This window comes from Perca fluviatilis, chromosome 19, assembly GCF_010015445.1.
Source record: "Perca fluviatilis chromosome 19, GENO_Pfluv_1.0, whole genome shotgun sequence".
Taxonomy (NCBI): domain Eukaryota; kingdom Metazoa; phylum Chordata; class Actinopteri; order Perciformes; family Percidae; genus Perca; species Perca fluviatilis.
The window spans coordinates 15,109,856-15,132,378 of record NC_053130.1 but is presented as its reverse complement, the minus strand read 5'-3'; the positions used below and the strand labels follow the sequence as shown (position 1 = coordinate 15,132,378).

At 37.5% G+C, this 22,523-nt stretch overlaps 1 protein-coding gene and 1 long non-coding RNA gene across 4 annotated transcripts; one reads left to right on the top strand and one right to left on the bottom strand.

The window, feature by feature from the left end:
• Positions 1-1,299: 1,299 nt before the first annotated feature.
• On the top strand, positions 1,300-21,706 carry LOC120548563. Of its 3 annotated transcripts, XM_039784907.1 has the most exons (6): positions 1,443-1,654; positions 12,924-12,971; positions 16,573-17,582; positions 17,748-17,903; positions 18,149-18,241; positions 20,661-21,706. In XM_039784907.1, exons 3-6 carry the CDS (start codon positions 16,950-16,952, stop codon positions 20,754-20,756), a joined length of 978 nt encoding a protein of 325 aa, XP_039640841.1. In that variant the 5' UTR covers positions 1,443-1,654; positions 12,924-12,971; positions 16,573-16,949; the 3' UTR covers positions 20,757-21,706. The 3 variants fall into 3 exon arrangements, with proteins under 3 accessions (XP_039640844.1, XP_039640841.1, XP_039640843.1); XM_039784909.1 differs by lacking the exons at positions 1,443-1,654; positions 12,924-12,971 and adding an exon at positions 16,122-16,285; XM_039784910.1 differs by lacking the exons at positions 16,573-17,582; positions 17,748-17,903; positions 18,149-18,241; positions 20,661-21,706 and adding an exon at positions 13,597-15,091 and having other exon boundaries at positions 1,300-1,654.
• On the bottom strand, positions 3,244-5,572 carry LOC120548564. Its single transcript, XR_005637195.1, has 7 exons — positions 5,371-5,572; positions 5,137-5,263; positions 4,917-5,037; positions 4,777-4,841; positions 4,471-4,598; positions 3,946-4,040; positions 3,244-3,842 (listed from the first exon to the last, which is right to left on the bottom strand). It is a non-coding gene; the product is annotated as an uncharacterized LOC120548564 (long non-coding RNA).
• Positions 21,707-22,523: the final 817 nt, after the last annotated feature.

The window sequence follows — 22,523 nt, the reverse complement described above, 5'->3', positions numbered from 1 at the left end:
AAACACGGGTAGAACATGCAAACTCCACACAGAAAGGCCCTGCCCGGACAAAATGAACCAGAGTGCATGACTGAAACAAGAACCCACTGCCAGTTTAGTAGTGGTGATGTGAAAATACAGGGTATTGCCCTAAATGATCACATCACCTATATACCGATTAGTACACTTTTCCTTTCATTTATAGTGGTTTAGTTGCTCAATCCAAGTTCCACATTGTGTAAAATGCTGATTGAATAGTGATAACAAGTTGGGATCTGGGAAGTCTGGGGTTGAATATTACCTTTCATAAACCTTTTGAAGATGATAATAAATTGAGCTTTGAGATTGTATTGAAAGGAGTTGTAGTGGTGGAAACATTGTGAGAATGTGTAATAAAAAAAATCAACAGTGAGGTTATTCAAAAAGTCTGAGAAAAAAGATGCATTTTTATAAATATTTGAGTATTTAAAGCAGGAAACTAAAAGACAGTGTGTAAAGTCATCTACATTTAACTAACTATATATTTTTTATTTACTGTAATTGTGTAAAGACAGTTTTCTCCTTGCAACATTACCTTGTTTTAATTGTGTCATATTATCTTTCAACTTAAACCTAAACCAGGTCTTAAAGCAGAATGTTTTCTCACGAATTACTGTAGACCTGCGATAACTTTTTCTTGGCCACTTGGGGACAGCAGAAACAAGTCATGAACACAACACTGACATACTGTATCTACATCACCTTTTGCGTGAATTGATGATATTGAAAGTAAAGAGTTGCTAATTTACACACATTGAAAAAAGTGAAACCACTGTGTCATTTATTTAGTCTAGTTGAAAATCATGGTTTCTAGGATAAACCTGTTTATTTCCGTTTGCATAAAAGCAGATAACACTCCCCATAGAAAAAATTAAAAGCAACAATTGTACTTAAATTCTATTTTCACTTTAAACCAGAGGTTTTCATGTCACGTGATGTACTGCACGACGCGTAACCCGACCGAACCCTTGCATCGTTCTGAATTTTGCTGTTGTCCGCCATTACCCGCGCTCGATGAAGACGTCGTTTGGTTTTTCAAGGAAACTTCGTTTAAACAAGGTAAGCAGTCTTATTGTGTTGTTTTAATGTTAGCGTTTGTTTTCCATGCTCATTTAAAGTTTGTGGAATGAAGGGCAACTACTTTACAACTGCTTTTGTAATTTGCGCACATGTTAAGCTAACGGTAGCTAGCTAGGTAACATTAGCTAGCTAAACTAAGTTATTTGCATTCTTTTCACATGCACAGGGAGATTCGTTTGTTGTCTCTGTGTTTAAAAGTAATGGTGGTATGATAACGCTCGTATTTAAATCATGCTTAAAAACTAGGAGAGGGCCTGTTCTGCTCTCTAGACGTTTTCTTCTTTTTTTTGCCGAGGGCGGGGAGGTGCACCTCGCGACGCGAACACCGCGGCTACCATAAATTAAGCTGTATGTGGAAAATCGTTCCCCCGTCCGTCGACATGTTTCCCCTAACAATACCTGAACTTGAACCACCTTATCGCTAACCACACTGGGGTCGCTACGCATTTAAACAAGAGGGAAGTACTATTCGACGGTGGGAAAGACTTTGACACAACAGCGGCTCGCACACGCCGTACACACAGAGCTGGCAGCAGAGCAAAATGAGGCGAAGAAGGTAAAACTCGTCAACGTCGACATTTTGTCGCATTTCACGGCTTAAATGCATGTTACTGTAAGTGGCGTAAACCTTCGGAGTAAAAGACTAAAGAGCGCGGTGAAGTTGGCTGGACGTTTGATATTCACTTGATATTCGATTTTAACTTCCTGTTCTGTTGTTAGGTTCTGTCTAAGGGGCCGTCTACAAATTACCGTTTTGGTAGATTGCAAAGAATTTTCTCAGACATATATTCACCAAAAATCAATGAAAGGGACTTTTCTCATTCCGATTGCTGTAGTAGCTGCCAATAGTAAGCCTTTACTTACTACAGGTCATATTTGTCTCATATGTCACATGATGGTGAAACAGTATGCAATTAAAAGTTTAAAATATTCACCAAAAATCTACCAAAAGACATTTTCTCATTCCGATTGCTGTAGTAGCTGCCAATAGTAAGCCTTTACTTACTACAGGTCATATTTGTCTCATATGTCACATGATGGTGAAACAGTATGCAATTAAAAGTTTAAAATATTCACCAAAAATCAACCAAAAGACATTTTCTCATTCCGATTGCTGTAGTAGCTGCCAATAGTAAGCCTTTACTTACTACAGGTCATATTTGTCTCATATGTCACATGATGGTGAAACAGTATGCAATTAAAAGTTTAAAATATTCACCAAAAATCTACCAAAAGACATTTTCTCATTCCGATTGCTGTAGTAGCTGCCAATAGTAAGCCTTTACTTACTACAGGTCATATTTGTCTCATATGTCACATGATGGTGAAACAGTATGAAATTAAAAGTTTAAAATATTCACCAAAAATCTACCAAAAGACATTTTCTCATTCCGATTGCTGTAGTAGCTGCCAATAGTAAGCCTTTACTTACTACAGGTCATATTTGTCTCATATGTCACATGATGGTGAAACAGTATGCAATTAAAAGTTTAAAATATTCACCAAAAATCTACCAAAAGACATTTTCTCATTCCGATTGCTGTAGTAGCTGCCAATAGTAAGCCTTTACTTACTACAGGTCATATTTGTCTCATATGTCACATGATGGTGAAACAGCAAACCTGTCAAGACAAAGAAAAAGGCGAGATTTCACATTTAGTTTTACATGGGGATATTAGCATTATCCATAATTGTCACTAAAAACTATCAATTACATCAGAAATATTGGCGGTAGTATACTGACATATTATAGAATTAAAACAAATTCCTTTTTAATAAGTACTAATGATGAAAGAGCAAGAGGACCAAAGTTATGATATCCCTCAAAGCAAAACTGTAAATCTGGATTAAAAAGTCTCTATGGCACAGAAAATGGTCACCTATTAATCCCTCTGTTGCTAAACTGAACAGATGCACAGGACGTGATGTGCAGAGCACTTCTTTAAGTGTCATGAATCACTAAAACTAGTTACTCATTGAACTGAAATACGCAATTATGCAATTAAAAGTTTAAAATATTCACCAAAAATCAACCAAAAGACATTTTCTCATTCCGATTGCTGTAGTAGCTGCCAATAGTAAGCCTTTACTTACTACAGGTCATATTTGTCTCATATGTCACATGATGGTGAAACAGTATGCAATTAAAAGTTTAAAATATTCACCAAAAATCAATGAAAGGGACTTTTCGCATTCTGATTTCTGTAGTAGCACATAGAAGGCCCCTTCCTGGTTGTACTACAGCACTTGCCTTCTGAAAAAAAACATAATCCTAATTTTGGTGAATTGTTTTTGCCAAAAACATTTAATATGTGTCATATAAACAAAGATTCATGTCTCCAACAGTAATACGCACATAGAAAGCCCCCTGTTGGTTGCACTACAGCAGTCACTTTAAAAAAATAACTATAATCCTATTTTTGGCACATTTTTTATTGCTTAAAACATGTAATACTTTAATCATTCAAAATAATTGTTTCCATACTTTTTTCACTGTAAGTGCTCAAAATGGTTGAACTATAACTATTACTTTTCAAAAAGACACATACTTTTTGTGGGTATTTATCTCAAGAAATGTCTTCAAACTACATATAGAAATATTTTAGTAAATACTACAGGAAAGGTGGTTGTACTAACACAATTACTTAAAGTGTAAAAAAAAAAAAGCATGTATGTGTGGGTTATCTTGCCAGGCTTCCACTTGATGTTAACCCAGTCTTTTCCGGTGCATCTTGAAGTACTGTCTACAGGATTAAAGGAAAATGTATTTTGGTTAACCTTCACGTCTAGTGTATGTAGCAAATATGTGTGTTACGTATCTATTTCCATTAATCTATTTGATATTACTCAAATCTGTGGCCAGCCTTTCTGGAGTCCTCAACTTCATTTGGCACTTGCAGAGGATCAACCACAAAAATGTGGCTTGAGAGGGCATGAAGATGCTGTTTAAAAAAAGTAACATATTAAACCATGTAATCTTCAGGAAGCTTATGTCTGCAACACCAGAAAAAAATAATATATATATATATATATATATGTGTCATGTAAAAATGTTATGTAAACTTTTATGCTAATGTTATGTAAACTTTTATGCTAACTGAAACAAAAAAGGTGGCACAACTAACTGAAATATCGGTATCACACATTCATTCTTAATGACCACATCCACAATGTTAATTGTCACATAGAAAATTATTTCAGATCTGTATTAATTATGTGAATAATGAAAACTATCTAAAAAAATTCTAGCTTTATTTACTTTTTCTTGGTGTGTTTAATGTTCCTTTTATATGCAGTTTGTGTACAATTACCATCGTGGCAGTAGTTGAAATTTTGGATCCTGTAGTTACCAGACTTAAACCCCAAACTCACCTACAGCCTCTTTAGCTAGGGCTGATACACAACACACAATCCCAAGGGGTATTTTTGTTTGGTATTTGTGCTGCAGTCATTCCTAGGCACTGCGTGTGAAACCATCTTGTGCAATTTCCACACTGAATCTACACATCGATTAAAAAGAAAATGTTAACATAACACCGTTGATGTAATTAGACATTATTTGATTACTTTAATGTTTTCTCTGGAATTTGACTCCAGATTATCACCAGATTATCACCAGATTATCCAGTATTCAGATTATTTATTGATGTTTTAAATCAAATAAACATAAATTCTCACCCAAACATCATCTCCAGCAGGCAGGTTCTTATTTCCACAGAAGGAGCAGAACTCATCCTTTGAAACTGATAAAGAATAATAAAAGTATATTATTATTTACTTTGTAGTAAGGGTTTAACATTAAATATTCTGAAATATACCTGATGCCATGAGAATTTCTTCTGCCATGAGTCTTCTTTGATTTTTAAGAGACTCTTTGGATGAGTCAATCTGAAACGACTGTGACATCTTTGGAAACTCCATCACTGTCATCTTGGCCATCTGTACGGATGGCAAAAAAACACATGCATTGTGTATGATTTCACATATTAAAACAAAGTTCTAGAGCTATCATAAAGATCGCATGTTGTACAGAATCACCTGCATGACAAAGACCCCACAACTGGTTACATCTTCCTGAAAGGTGTGGGTTATCTTCCCAGGCTTCCACTTTATGTTAACCCAGTCCTCCTTTCCAAGTCTGTTCCGGCGCATCTTGAAGTACTGTCTACAGGATGAAAGGAAAATGTATTTTGGTTAACCTTCACGTCTACTGTATGGCTTTAGCAAATGTGTGTGTTACGTATCTATTTCCATTAATCTATTTGATATTACCCAAATCTGTGGCCAGCCTTTCTGGAGTCCTCAACTTCATTTGTCCCTTGCAGAGGATCGACCACAAAAATGTGGCTTGAGAGGGCATGAAGATACTGTTTGAAAAAGTAACATATTAAACCATGCAATTTTTAAGCCTATGTCTGCAAAAACAGTAAAAATAACATAAGTAGCTTTGTTTTGGTAAAACACCAAAGCCACAATTGACAAACCTTTTTTAATTACCTTTTAACATTCAACTAAAAACTTCACTTAGAATTGACAGATTTGTCAGGTTGAAGTTCCACAATATTGGTTATTAAAGAATGATTAAAAAACTGAAATCTTAAAAGAGGATAAGTAGGGGCCACAAATGAAATACTGTTGGATGAGCACAGTGCTTTGTTTGGACAATACTTGGAAATTGTTACAAAAGGTAAGTAGCGAGGCTTGGACCCAAATGCAGTTCAGTTCAGAGTTGAGAATTTATTTACAAGAAAACTACAAAAAAAGGTGTCCATAAACTAGCAGAGCAAAAACAAGTTCCAAAAAAATCACAGTGGAAACTAAAGACATGAAAACTACAAGGAAACTCAGCAACAGGGAAACCGCAACTCACCCTCCAACAGTACACAGACAGAACGTAATGATCCCACAAGACGCAAAGGAAACACAGACGTGACAGAAATGATTTCATGAAGATAGGGATGAAGATATTTAAAAATAATATAATCTTAAAAACAATGAGGTATTAATAGCATGCTACAGCATGGACAACGTTTGGCTAAATAAGAAATATGTCACAATCTTAAATCTAGCACTTTCTTCGAGTTTATTACTTACTAAAATGTTTAAAGCTCTTTACCTTTCATTCAAACATATTAACATACCTACGTGTATTTACTTGATAAGGTTAATGGCATACTACTTAATGACTTCAGACAACCCTTTAAATGCACAAACCATGAGCCATACAGTTCATACTGTAAAGGCTCATAGGATTACATAAGTTGCTGTACTCACCACAAACTACCAGTGCATATTTCGTATATTAACAAATCCAATGGCTCCATCATAATCATCAAATGTGACCTGACAAAATAAAGTAGTCATAAAATTGTCACAGTAAGTACAGTGTTATTTCTGTACAGAAGCAAAAAAGAGAATAATAAATGAGGACAATTTACTTATCCTACATTTGTCAACCCTTGCCTGGCCATCTGCTCTCTTGTGCCATGTAAAATTAGTCCCATTACATAGTGATTCATGTTGTATAGTCGGTCAGCAGACTTCTTTGAATTGAGGATCACTTGAATGTAGCACCCAATCACCTTTTGGAGAAAATGTAGGTAATCATAAAATCTGTAAATGCCACTGTCAACATGTCAGAGAATGGATCAATAATGCAACACCTTTGCTCAAACTTTTTCTGAAGTCACACTCCAGACCTTCTAGTCTGACATCCTTGTTGCATATCATGTTATGCAAAATAAGTTATTTCATTTTCAGATAAACTTTGTAAATAAATAGATACATTAATTACACATAAACAATGTGGGACAACAACAGTTTTAATGGTATACTTGCCTCGCCTATGAGCAGTTCATCAGGCCTTAAACTGAGAAATTCTCTGTGCCGCAGGGGTGAAATCAAGCTTCTGTTTCGCATATCTCACAACAGCCACAACAACTTCAGTTGAATTTGATTTCCAAAAGGGCATCAACCTACAAGCATACAGTATGAACACAAATTTGTAATCACTTCATACATCATTTGCAAACTCATTAAAATTTTTGCAAACTCAAGCTCTAGTCCTGGTACAGAAAGCTGCCATTGAACAAGCCCACCCTCATTTTGTAGTCATTAATATTTGTCACATTATTAAACTTTATGCATTTCTAATATTAATGGTAATACCGTAACTACTGGTATATGTTTCTAACTGAAGGATTCAAACTGGGTAATTTGGTGAATACAGCTGTGTCAATCATGCTTTAATTTTTTTATGTTTCCTTAACAATGTCTTTCTTGCATGTACAGCATACATTTTATTTTAGTGATCAAATTTGTCATTTTTAACATTTGATATGTTTGATGTGTCCTTTTAGTAGCTAAATATGACTTCATGACATTTGAAGATTATTACATCTTGTTTTTATTCACATTTTACACTCTTTGTGATTTGGGGTTATAATATACTAAAGAAGATGTGAACACACCTCTGAACCTTCCGCATCAGTGCTCTCATCATGGCTGTTCGTATCACCATCACTGGCCTCTTCTGGTGTTGTCTCTTGGCTGGCAGGGAGTTGTAAGACCTTGTTTGAGCATCTTGTGTCAGTTTTGTTACCAACACTTCTTATTTTGCCTTTGTGTTTCTTTTGTCCCCTTTTCTGTTTAGGTGCAGGCATTGTGTCAGGAACAGTATAGTACTTGGACTTGCTCACTTTCACATCAGGTTTCTCATTCTTCTTGGCCCATGTCTCCTCTGAAAACTTTATGTCTGTGGATCTTAAAGGCTTAGTGATGAGGCGATCTGGCAAGTCATGCTGCATTGTGTGCTCTATGTACCTTCCATGCAGAGATGTGTACATGGTGCGAATGAAGGTTGCTGGTCTCATGTGCTTTTTTTTTCGCAGGATGTGTTGCTTCACTATTCCGAACCATCCTTCAACATGACAATTGGTTTCCCTTGTTTTCCTGTTGTCCTCTGAATCCCTTTCTTCCTTCCTTTTGTCGATGTCAGCCACATGTCTTCTCAAGTCTCCCAACATTATTCCACTCCACATGGGAAATATGGCCATGTAGTTATCCATTAGTGCTTTGATGATCCCAGGGCAGTGATAGATGTTCTCTTCCGGTGACTCCTCTGTGGTAATGGCTACTGCAGCATCTTCATAAACACCTTGGAAGACAGCAGAAAAGGGTGATCTGCCCACAATGGTCTTTGCTTGCTCAATTTCTTCCTCAGGATTAATGTGAGTAGGATCTTCTTTCACACTGGGTTCACACTTGAACCGGCGAATTACTCTTTGAAGTGCTTGCAGGCAGTCTTTGACAGCTGTAACGTTGGTCTTGGCAAGCAAGATAATGCAAAGACACTGGAAAATCTCGACGCCATCTTGCAATGACTGGCTGTTTTGCAGCCTGGCAAACACGAATATAAGAAATTCACGGTGTCCTTTATCTGTTACATGTCTGCCAATTACTTGGGCCACAGCTTTCAGCACATGGGCAGAACAGAGGTGGATAAATGTAGAGCTTCTGAAAGTCTTCCACTTCTGTTTGCCCCTGCAAATGGCAAAACACCGGTTAAGGTAAGCTGAAACGCTTTCTTTGTTAAAAGAAAGAAAGGAGAACCGCTTGAATCAGGGCCCAACTGTAGTCTGTCTCCACATGCCTGACTGTATGTACCGTAGAATTTTGAGACAGTGTGGAGAAAGCGCATCACCAGTGGGAGATGGATGGAACGGTGTGGTCATTTGACAACATCTCCGCTACTGGTAAAGGTGGTGTGCCCCGTCCCTCTCCGGCCAAAACCAGTGCGTTAATATAACATACGCTTGTTCTGCTCTGGGATTTTAGACACCACACTTCCTGTGGCGTCTAGGTAAAGGCTTACTGGTGCTTTCTTCCTCAGATGGCCAACCAAAATCCCAATCCCTGTCCGCTGCTACATATGAGTACTGAATGGGTCAACTTGAAAATCTTGGATGTACCCAGGGAAATGTATGAAGTTTGTGTCACATTCCCTCATTATTTTTTAGTGTCGAAGGACCTCCAACACCACATTTTCATTTAGGGATGCAGCCTTCCTGACTTCAGAAGATATTGCTTTTAAAATGTCTCTGTTAAGAGATCTTGTCAGGTTACCTGCCCTAACTTCTTCACTCGGTGTTTGACTGAGGAGCTGGTAGTACGTATTGCTCACTCCCTTTTTGACTTTTTTGGCAATAGGTACCTCTTTTCATACCCGAAGCTTTTCGTTTCCTTGTGTGTTGTCTGAGGTGACACACATGTCCGTGGCGGTAAACAGTTAGGGACACCTTTTTTTGTTGTAATGTTGGCCTTTTGCTCATCCAAAATGTGTATTGTGCCCGGCAGGAGGGAAATGTACACACAGCCTTGATATGAACATATGGGCAATTTCTTTTTCTGCTGTTTTGCAATCGAGCATGTTGATATTTGAAGGCAAGAACACAGCAATGGTTTGTTTGGTTGAATTTATCATAGATCACATGTGTCCATGGTTCCCTTAATTTTTTTGTTCCTTTCTCTGGTCTGATTGACCTCCAAGTTTTATTATCTAAAAATATTCTGAACTTCTTAGGAACTGGAGAAATCTTTCTAATTGTATTCTTTTTGTATTCTTTTTTTGTTTGAAATGCAACCACTTTTTTGCTGTTACAGGATTTGAAGCATCCTCTACACTGTCTTCTGCCTGATCGTCTCCATCTGTAGCCACAGAACCACTCTCTCTACCAAGCTCTTCATCACTTACATGTGTTTCATCCTGTTCAGTCTTTTCTTCCTGATCATCTTCGTCTGTAGCCACAGAACCACTCTCTCGACCAAGCTCCTTATCACTTACATGTGTTTCATCCTGTTCAGTCTTTTCTTCCTGATCATCTTCGTCTGTAGCCACAGAACCACTCTCTCTACCAAGCTCTTCATCACTTACATGTGTTTCATCCTGTTCAGTCTTTTCTTCCTGATCATCTTCGTCTGTAGCCACAGAACCACTCTCTCCCAAGCTCTTCATCACTTACATGTGTTTCATCCTGTTCACTCTTTCTTCCATCATCTTGTCTTTAGCCACAGAACCACTCTCTCTACCAAGCTCTTCATCACTTACATGTGTTTCATCCTGTTCACTCTTTAATTCCTGATCATCTTCGTCTTTAGCCACAGAACCACTCTCTCTACCAAGCTCTTCATCACTTACATGTGTTTCATCCTGTTCACTCTTTTCTTCCTGATCATCCGTCTTTGCCACAGAACCACTCTCTCTACCAAGCTCTTCATCACTCAACTCTCTTTCATTCCTTTCAGACGGGGCTACATCATCATTGAACTCAGGCAAGTTATCTATGATCATGTCTGATCCAGCTCCTTTACATACATCTGATGGAATACAGTCTTCAACTTCAGCATTAGTTTTGCTTTCCTGTCTATGCACCCTGTCTCTAAAAGACCCTCCTGTTGCTGCTCCATATTACCCACAACCAGTGTTTTTGGAATAGTTTTTAATTCCAAAAGTGAAATGGACAATTCTGACCATAGATCTGAACTGTAAGTGGCACCTCTCAAGTTAACTTTTGAAAATTCCCTCACAACAGCCTCCAGTCCTCCTGCTTCCTCCCATAAATCTTTCTGGGATCCTCTCTTTCCCTTTCTCAGTTTTGGCATTTTCCTAAACAAATTCAAAGGACAATTTAAAATGTAATAGTTGATGAAAACGTAATACTCAAAGACACAAACAGTATTTTTTATAGATAGACATCAGTAAAATGCTCTTGAAGGTGGTTCTGTCTGTGATGTTTTTTTTTACCACAAAAGTTGCTTTGTTAGTGATTAATTTATTCTTTGTTATTGCAAACATAAAACTAGGCCTAGACTTTGTCTCACTATAATAATTATAAAGTAATATATAATATATTAAAGTAATTAAACATGATAAGTTAGTGTTCTATCATCCTGTCTTTTGTCAAGCTCTTGAATGAAGCACATAGACCTAAAACCCCCATCTCAAACCGCTGTAAATTTTGATATAATTTGACCACAATTAAATGTAGCTCACCCAATATTTAAGCCCACCTTAATATACCAGACCACCTTAAAGTGCTCATATTGTGCTTTTTGGCTTTTCCCCTTTCCTTTATTGTGTTATATATCTTTTTTGTGCACGTTATTGGTTTACAAAGTGAAAAAGCCCAAAGTCCACCCCAAAGGGCCTTACCATCTCCAACAGAAAACACTGTTCACCAACTGCTCCAAACAGTTCTATTGTAGTCCAGCCTTTACTTCAGAGACAAACGTGGTCACTTTGAAACACACGTTATAATGCTCGCCTAGCTGCTAGCGTGGCACTCCCTCATACTCTGCAACTGACAAGCTAGCAGTACTTACTGAGCATGTGCAACTCCCAACAAAGATTGTACAGAATTGAGATGTCTCACTCTGTAGCTAAAACTGAAAGCTCAACACACAGGGTGAAAAGAGGAGCTGCAGCAATGTCCACTACAACAAATATATGGTGTTTTCTGAAAATTAAACCACATAAACCTATTCTGCTACAACCTCAAAATACTATTATGAACCTGAAAATGAGCAGAATATGAGCACTTTAATGTTCTCCCCCTCCAATGTATCAATCACTCTGCTCTACTGTCCCTACTGCGCTCCCCTCCCCCGATACCCCAGTTTCTTGCAACATTATCAAATTTTCCCACAGTGAAATGAGTGCCAGCCTCACTATACACAATAAAGTAATAGTCCTAAACTGTTTTTGCATTTTAACATGCTTGCAAATACAACTTTAGGTATCACATGATAAAAAACATGTTTTCCCTTCCCTACAATGCACTGCACACCAAGCATTTACTTCATAAAAACTCAATAAAATATGTTTAAAATTTGACATGTTTACACTATTCATCAGTAACCTATTGTTGTATTTTACCTTACCTTAAAGCCAAAAACTTCGAATAATTCCATATATTTGAGGAGATAACTGCATGTGCATGTGTGTTTCTGTCTGCATCACAATCTTCAGAATAAACCCTGCCCCCACCAAGCACATGTATATGTAACACTTATTTTGTTCCTCTAGAAACAAGAATTCTAACTTTGATTCCTTTGACCAAAATAGAGGAGGCAAGAACAAGGCCTGTAAATAGATGCTGTTTACAAACATGGTGTTTCACCATCATGTGACATATGAGACAAATATGACCTGTAGTAAGTAAAGGCTTACTATTGGCAGCTACTACAGCAATCGGAATGAGAAAATGTCTTTTGGTTGATTTTTGGTGAATATTTTAAACTTTTAATTGCATACTGTTTCACCATCATGTGACATATGAGACAAATATGACCTGTAGTAAGTAAAGGCTTACTATTGGCAGCTACTACAGCAATCGGAATGAGAAAATGTCTTTTGGTTGATTTTTGGTGAATATTTTAAACTTTTAATTGCATAATTGCGTATTTCAGTTCAATGAGTAACTAGTTTTAGTGATTCATGACACTTAAAGAAGTGCTCTGCACATCACGTCCTGTGCATCTGTTCAGTTTAGCAACAGAGGGATTAATAGGTGACCATTTTCTGTGCCATAGAGACTTTTTAATCCAGATTTACAGTTTTGCTTTGAGGGATATCATAACTTTGGTCCTCTTGCTCTTTCATCATTAGTACTTATTAAAAAGGAATTTGTTTTAATTCTATAATATGTCAGTATACTACCGCCAATATTTCTGATGTAATTGATAGTTTTTAGTGACAATTATGGATAATGCTAATATCCCCATGTAAAACTAAATGTGAAATCTCGCCTTTTTCTTTGTCTTGACAGGTTTGCTGTTTCCTGAAAAGGTCACAATTTTAGCCATTACTGAATTTGGTAAGTCCGGGAATTAAGTGAACATTTGCATGTATGTTTAATTACGAATTAAAAACCCAAAATAGAGATGCAGCTGATAACCTAATATATTTCAACATATACTAATACTAATGTAATATCTATTAGTAATAATGTAATTAAAATTGCTTTAGTTACATTTGTAATGTAGTGACTGGCAGTATGAAAGTGTCTCCTCACATCTCTAGTCAAAACAAATATCACAAAGTTACCCACCTTACAGTAAGTTCATTTGACCAGGCAATAAACTATTAAATAAATAGTAAGTCATTTCATGCAGTTTAAGTAACCTTACAATTGATTTAAATGATTGCAGTAATTGTAAGAACATCAGTTTGTTTTTCATACTGTATAAAGCTATTCACTTATTACAGCTTTTGAATAATTGCAAAGTAGGGACATATGGAGACAAGTAATGATACCTCTACAACTAATGAACTAGTAAAATGAAATATCTTTGCTTTAAAAAGGCGTTGCTTTCCTGCTGAAGTAAATGACAAAAACATAACTGTTTATATAAACTGCATGTAAATGTACCATTCTGCATCACGTAAACTGTATTAAGTGGCAAATTGGTAAGGTGGGTCTACTTTTCTTTCTTTCCTAGTCTTCTGATGAATGTGGAAATGCAAAGACTGTGGTACATCTGTTTCACGAAGATCTGAGCTACTTAAACATTATAAGCTTGAACACAGACATTACGGACGTCACCATTCCTATCGCTGCATCTATTTCAACTGTCCATGTACCTGCAAGACTTGGAATGCACTTTTGAGCCACTTGTCAAGATGTCATCAGCAATCCTCACAAACGGAACTTACCACATTTAAATGTCTTTTATGCAGTTGCAATCAACGTTCAAATTTAAAAGACTATTTTCAACATATAGCGCAGCACCTGAACAACAGTGAAACGGTAGTTTGTGTGTTTCAGGGGTGTTCTTACAAAACAAATGTGTATGGCTCGTTCCGAACTCACAGAAGCAGAAATCATAAGGATTGTTCTGAAACTGACCTAAAGCCTGAAGTAGTTGAGAAAAAAGGGTCAAGTGTAAATCTTTCTGCTGAAAGTCATTGTAGCAGTATCCAAATTGATAGTGTTGGTACTGAGCCCTTAGATGAATTAAGTACAGATGACTTGGGTGATTCCAGTTTTGATGTGCAGGATTTAAATGACTTGACATGTAATGTTGAGCTCAAAGTTGCCTCTCTTCTACTAAAGCTAGAACATGTTTGTCTTGTTTCTAGTGTGGCTGTTGATGAACTTTTGCAAGAGTTTGACTATTTAATAGGCACTGCTTCTGTCCCTCTTATCCATCAAACCTTAGCTCAGCACTTACAGAATGGTAACTGTCAAGTAGATGAAACTATTCTGCAAGACCTAGCATCTACTCTCTCTAAGTCAAATCCAATCACTGCTTCTTGTAGTGGCCGTGGCCCTCTTTCCACTGCCTGGAAGCGAAAGACTTACTACAAAAAACATTTTAATATTGTAGAATCTGTAGAATTTGTGCTCGACTCACAAAACAAAAAATAATTTCAGTATATTTCTATTCTAAAATCTTTACAGCAGATTCTAAGTTGTGAAACTTTTTTGGACAAAGCAACTAATTTAAAATCTTCATATGAAATTCTTTTTATGATGGTAGTAATTACAGAGAAAATTTGCCGTTGTCAAAGGAGTGTGCTATTTCACTTATTTTATATGTAGATGATTTTGAAATATGTAATCCCCTTGGTACCTCCAGAAAAAAACATAAAATTTGTGGTGTATATTGGGCATTGGGGAACTTGCCTGCTAGTTGTCACTCATCGCTTTCTAATATATATTTAGCTGCACTTATTCATACTGAGGATGTTAAGTGCTATGGATTTGACAGTGTTTTGAAGCCCTTAGTAGATGATCTTATTATATTAGAACAACAAGGACTGTTCATTGCCAAGTTGGGGAAATCTCTGAAAGGCTTTGTTCATTGTGTAGTAGCAGACAATCTCGGAGCCCATGGTATTGCAGGTTTTGTGGAAAGTTTTGCAGGTAAATATGTCTGCAGATTTTGTACAGCAGAAAATGTAGACATTCAAACAACAGAAGTCAAGTCTGGAGCATTTTTGTGTGAAGAAGCAAGGATATCCATACTGCTCATCTTAAAGTTATTGAAGAAAATTCACTGGCTAGTCATTTTGGTGTTAAAAGGAAGTTATACGCTGTCAGAAAATCTGTCATATTTCTGTGTGGCACAGAGATTTCCCCCCAGATATATCTCATGATCTGTTTGAAGGAATTATCCCTGCTGAGATTGCTCTTTGTCTTACTGTGTTAATTTCAAAAAAATATTTCCACGTTAGCCAATTTAAATGAAGCAATAACAACATTTCCATTTAAGTGGACCGATAAGACAAACCGTCCCCATCTTGTGCCCCTCACCTACGCTGCAAAGACAACAATTGGAGGAAATGCACACGAGAATGGAGCCTGTTGAGATTTCTTCCTTTCTTGATCGGGACCAGAGTTCCTTCAAACGAACCAGCGCGGGCAAGTCCTCTGTGAATTAAAGGACATTGTAGAACTGGTTGTTGCACCTTTTCACACGGAGGACTCTATTTGTTATCTTGACTTCAAGATATCTGAACACAGGACAGTATTCCAAGAAGTTTTTCCTGATCAAAGAATTCGCCCCAAACATCATTACTTGGAGCATTATCCAGGGTTAATACGCCAGTTCGGACCCCTTGTTGCACTATGGACTATGAGATTTGAAGCAAAACATAGCTTCTTTAAAAGAGTAATTCGTCATACAAACTGTTACAAAAAGTACTGTATTCATTAGCTCAAAGGCACCAATTTCAGACTGCATATAATCTGCACGCGTGTAGATTTTTTAAGCCCTCTTTGGAGGTTTCTGATGTTTCAACACTTCCCTTGATGTTATTAATGAGGACATTGCATTGGCAGTAAAGCAAAGACATCAACACATGGACACTGAACCTTGCAAGAAGTGCACCACAACGGCCTTCAACTACAAGATTGGAATTGGTGGTAGCCCATGGGTCTGCCGCTGGACTTCCAGAGTTCTGGGAAATAGTTCATATGGGTGAATTGTTCGTACGAAAGCTTTATTTCAATTAAATGGGATGCCTGGTACCTGGAACATTACAGAGCTTATGACTTAGTCATATCTACTGCTAGGGAACTAAGTCTTGTTGGGGTGCATGAACTGACAGATCCCTACCCTCTGGCTCACTACATGGTTGATGGACGGCGCCTCATCTCTCTGAAGAGATACATACATGCATAAGGTTGAATATGAATGAGTGTAGGATTGGAAATGTTTGAGAATTCCTTGTTTTGCTTTATTTTGCTGTCCTCTCATAATGTAAAAAAGACAATGCTTTAAGGCCATAGCAGTTTGACTTTTGACACAAATGTATGGGAATTTCAGAAAGTGTAAATCTTCTCTTTATCACTATAATGGTGATTAGTGGGATTGTTAATCATAAAATTGGTGAGTAGTAATAAGATGAAAGTTATGGACCATACAACTAATACTAATGTTTTGTTTTTTTTTTCTTCCTGTTTTTACTAGATTCTTTTTGATGGGCTGACATGGCAGTGAAAAGGCCAGCCAAGTTGCGGGTTGTTTTGAATCCTGATGACACCAGGAAGCTAATTCTGCCTGATGGAATTCCAGAGACAATGGAGCAGCTTATGGATGAAGTGCGGAAAGTGTGTGTGTTTAATGGTAATTTCAGACTGCAGTACCAAGACAGAGACTTTGGAGATGCGCTTGTGAACTTGACATCTACTGTTGAACTTGAGGACTTGGCAACTGTCAAGGTCATCCCAATAATTGATGATTGCAGCCAAGGACTTAATCTTACTGTCTGTGATGATTTGTCAACTCAATCAGATGACACAGAGCTCCTTTCCACACCCTCCAGCTCTGTCTCTACAAGAACTTAGATGTGGCCAAGAGAGTTTCCGATACCAACGTTCTCCTATGACACTGAACTGCAGTTAGAGAAGGGGAATGTGGTGTATAGGTCAAACATGACAAGGTTGACACCTAGTTCAAAAACAAAATCTGATATTCTGGAAAAGGTAGCTGAGGAGATATTCAAGTACAAGGCCTACCCAACAGATTCTGACTTCAGTGATGTTGCCGAAGCACTTATCAAGAAGCATCCATGTCTCTCTGAACCTGGTTCATACAACGGTTGTTATGGGTGGAAGCAGCGGTTGAAGACCAAAATGGGCAACTACCGAACTCAGTTGAAGGGCATTGGGTGTTCTGAATTACTTGCAAATTCACTTAAGTCCAAAGCTCCAGAGGATGCATTGCCAGCAAAAAAAGTAAAGAGACCTAAGAGAGGAGAGGCCAACCACATACCTGACATTCCAACTGGAGAGACCCCAGACAAGTTGGAAAAGGAGAGACTGTTACTTCTAAGTGAGGTGATGAAACGAAACAACCGTGCACTGATAAAGGACAAAATGGCCAAGACGTTTTCACTGCGGAGGCATGAAATTGTGGAGAAGGAATTAGGAGTGGAGGAGTTAAAAGTCAGATGGCCCGCATTGTTCTCAATGGATGAGGTATGTAACTTTTTTGTAAATCCATTGCAATAGTTCAGTCCTATAATATTCTTCCCTACCATTAGAAACATGCTAATGAGCCATAATGCATCTTTAGGCCCTAGATGTCAAAAATAAGATCTTACACACCACATCTTGTAATGTGCTATTTTGTTTTTTTTAAAGATCAATGCTGAATTCATGAGGATTACAACTGTTCCTCTTCAACCGCGGTTCCTGGCTTCCTTGGACAAGCACCACAGCAAGCTGATTGATATCATCAGAAACAAGGGAGGAACTGTCAGAGAGAAGACCCGGAACATACTGAGAGTTTTGGATCAGGTATGTATGTATGCTCAGTACATCGAATAAAATTTGCAGAGATTTGTAGAGTTAGAATACACTTTGGAAGATGTGCCATGCTTCTCTTCTGAGTTTGACTGACTTTTTAACTGGTTTACTCAAAGCATTTGTAAATAAAAATTACTGTTTACCAAAGAACCCATGTGCATTGTGTGGCAGTTGCATCTTTAATCAAGTTATACAACTGAACAGCATAATTTTGTACTGTTTGTGCTTTCACCTAGAGTCTTGAGGTAAATCTAAAGAGGGAGTGCCTGCTGAAGTCTCTTATTGTGTACCTTGGGGAGGATGTGGACAAACTTATCAAGGAATATCTGGTAAGTAGTTATATGCAATAATCACTTTGGACAAGATAAAGAAATATTAAAAGTCATACATGGTCTCAACACTTGTCAACTGTCTTAAAAGTACAAACAAATATATCCTACAAAGAAAAGAAAATTCCTCATAACTTTTGGCAAAATCTTTCCGCCATTATTAACCCTTCGCTAAGTTAAGCCCCTCTAAGTAAGACGGGAATTTGCCAGCTGCGAACAGGTGCGACAACTACACAGCTATGCTCCATAGAGTTTCATACAATCTTTTCAGATTTAATTCATTTTCAGGCTGGTTCTGTGGATTTCGGGCTAGTCGTGGTTAAATGTTGTACCTAGATCATGTGTGATATTGATACTCGTTACCTGGCGATGTTTGAAGGACATAATACGTTTATTCCCTTTTCCAAAACCAACATCAACCCCTGTCTGCTAGGTGGCTATCCAGTTTAGCATAGCTAGCCTCCCCCACAACAGCAGGTAGCGCTGTGAGTCAATTTAAATGTAGTGGGAGGTAGAGCTGATTTTGTAAAGATTTCCATGGTAATGTACTGTTTAAAAATTATAACTACTTTTGAGGGTGTTTATCAATAATGAGAAATTATCCAATGTATAGTTTTTGAACGTTAGATGTTAGAAGCAACATTTTTTTTATTTTTAAATGTCTTTCGATATTTGTGTGCAAACTTTTTGGGGGTTTTAAATCCCCAAAAATTCCAAATTTGTTAAAATAAAGCATGTGGCCATAACAGTAATTCCGATAATTTTATTCCTGTTTGATTTGAAGTGTCCTTACTGAGTGTTAAAGGTCCGATGACATGGTGCTCTTTGGATGCTTTTATATAGGCCTTAGTGGTCCCCTAATACTGTATCTGAAGCCTCTTTTATATAGGCCTTAGTGGTCCCCTAATACTGTATCTGAAGTCTCTTTCGTGAAATTCAGCCTTGGTGCAGAATTACAGCCACTATAGCCAGTCTGAGCTTTCCTTAGGATGTGCCATTTCTGTCTGTAGCTATTGAGGAGGAGAGGGGGGGGGGCAAGGTGGAGGGTGGGGGTGTGGCCTTGACCAACTGCCACTTTGCTCGTTTGAAAGCCATGATGTCTCTCTCTCTCTCTCATGGTGGGCCAAATTCTCTGGGTGGGCAAAGCAGAGAAAGGGGAGGTAACCTTGCTCCTTATGACCTCATAAGGAGAAGATTCCAGATCGGTCCATCTGAGCTTTCATTTTCTCAAAGGCAGAGCAGGATACCCAGGGCTCAGTTTACACCTATCACCATTTCTAGCCACTGGGGACCATAGGCAGGCTGGGGGAACGTGACATTTTCATGCCATGGGACCTTTAAGGGCAGAATCAATTCCGCAGAATTGATTGCATCCCTGTTTTCTCAGCATAGATGAGTGTAAAAGATAAAAAAAGAGCTGGTAACAGTGTTCTATTATAGTATTGTATCTTTCTTAAACAGTGTATTTCTGTAGAAATCATTTTAATGTCTGCTCACCTCAAACCTGGCATCCTGGTGCATTTAAATTTACTCATTCACGCAAAAGGCCAATTACTTATTTGTGAGGAAATCCACAGAACAATCTTATACTTTATTTGTTCATTAAGCATGATGTAACGAATTACTATTATGTTGTATATTTGCTTTGATGTTTTGTATTCGCAAAACAAAATGCATTTGTTTATTAATGGGTTTTCTAATTTCAAACCTAATTCCGCCGGGCATGGCTGTGTGGCGTTCTGGCTGTGCTAGCTTCGCTGAAGCTGGTCTTTAGTAAATGCTTGTGATTCCACCAGAAGCGCCGTGTAGCGTTTCACAAGTTGCTGGGCGCGGTGCTCCGCTAATATGTGCCATCTCTTTTTTTTGACGGAAGCCTGGGCCTTGCCGCATCAACAGAGCAGATGAGCCGAGCAGGAAATCAGACACAGAAGAGAATCCGGTCAAATAAAAACAAATTGTAGATACAAGATATTGTATAAAATATTTCTCTTCAGAGCAGCAGTAGTGCAGACATAGTAATGAAAGCCTGGACATGCCAAATATTGCATTGTGTAAGGTATCAAGCTGTGGACAGATTCTGAAATTAATGAAAATATGAAAGCACAAGGCAGGTGTGTCTTAACATTATAGTGCAAACCTAAAAGTATGTACCGTTTATGTTTTTGTTATGTTTTGGAGGAAAATAGTAATACTTCTAATGCTTTACTTGTGATGAGTCAAATGTTTGCTATGAGAAAAATATTTGGAGGAGCTGCCATTTACTGTCTGCTGGAATTTGCAAGTCATTACATTTCAATGTTTAATTTGTATTTACAAATTTGATTGAAAAAACATTTGCATGGGTATTTATTTATATTGGTGCACCAGACAAAGGTTTAATCAGAATAACTTTTAAAATAAATCTCTTGTCTTTTATCAGGTTGTTCAGAAGGACCAAGGTGAAACAGAGCTCGAGAGGTGTACAATGGCAGTGTTTGTTATAAGGGAGGAGGAGGATCCTCTCCAGCCACCATAGGACGTTGGGGTTGTAATAGAAGGTGTGGAAGTCCTTAACAAGCTGCCATCAGTTACACATGCATGTGCCATGTTATTTGGCCTCATCTACGCTCTAAACTTGAGCTATCCAGGTGAGCTCAAATACACTTTTGATGCGCTGCAGAAAATCTTCATGGAGATTGAACCAAAGACAATGAGACGCAGAGTGTGCAGTCTGAGTGTCAGGCTCTAAATAATGGATTATTCGAAGAAACATTTGGATGCAGCATGTTTTTGTTCTGTGTTCTAGCTTGTATTCAAAAACCTAGCAGGAGAATGAAAGGGGTCATTGTTAAATGTAAATAAGAGACACATACTTCAATTGAACAGCCTTACTTTAAGAATTTCTTTTTACAGAATTCTAATTTTTTTGTGGAAACCCATGTCTGGTAACACTGTCAGAGTGTGGTTAGGGTGGAGTTGTGTCAAGTTTAAAAAAAAAAGTTGAACAAATTGAGAGATAAAAAATTTGTTCTGTAAACGGTGAATGAAAAAGTAGACTTGCATGGAAAACATCACTTTGTGTGGTGAGTGTTAATTTCTAAAATGTCTTCTGGTACAAAAGACAAAATGATTGCAATCTGTTTTCAAGTGTCAGAAGCCTTGTTGGGTTTTAGAGAATAGTAAAAGCTAATGTGGACAGTGGTAATATGCAGCTATTATAAGAACATGACTGCTGCTGTTCATAGTTTGCACCCCCAGCATGTGAACTGTATTTTCTCTTTTTTTTGGTCTCTTGTTACATTTGTAATAGTTCAAAATGATGTGACATTCATACATTATAGTCCTTTTTATAGATGGATTGCCACGTTTTAGCACGGTTAGAAAGTATTTTTACTAGGGTTGGGCATCATTTGGATTTTAACGATTCAGATTCAGATTCTTCCTTTCGATTCTGGTTCTTATCGATTCTCAATTCCGATTCTTTAAGGGTGGAGTTGAAACGGGTCACATGCATATTTCACAAATAAGAGGAAAGTTTTATTTTGATTCAAAGGTAGGTTGCAGTTTCATGGGGCTTTTTCAATGTAAAATAAAGCCACACTAGAGCACCGCTTACTGTGCTCCACGGCTGCAACACAACAAGCGTCTGGCCGCTACAGAAACCAAAACTTGCGCATGTTAAATCTGGGACCCATGATCAGATTTGAAACAAAGTCCTCCAAACGATTCCAATAAAGAAACGATTCTGATGGAATCGTAATTTTTTTAAACGATTCCAAGTAGGAATCGGTTCTCGATGCCCAACCCTAATTTTTACACAATACATCTCAAGTTTAAAATGAGATAAACAAACCAGTTTTACATGTTTACATTACAATGTTTTGTAAAGGTTAAGATGTGATTTAAGGTTGCATATGGTTTTTAAAAGAAAAAAACTCTCAAAGACCAACATTTCACTTAACCCTTGTGTTGACCTGTTCTCAAAACGTCTATATCAGAAATATGGCTCTTTTTTTTTTAACCAAATTACCCAAAACAATTTTATAGCATTTGAAACAAAATTTAAATGGATTTAAAACTTGACTAAACTTTGAGATACACGTCTGTGATTATCCATCAACATAGGTTCCTCTAATATTAGTCAAAATAATTCATTATTTCAAAGTTAAGTATAATTTCCTGTAAATGACATGTATTGACCATGTATTCCAACAATAAGTGTAAAACTAGTGGTAATAAGTTGGTGTTAGTGAAAAATGGCATTGAAAAAAGTGACACAAACAAAGTGCTTTTAAAAAAGGGA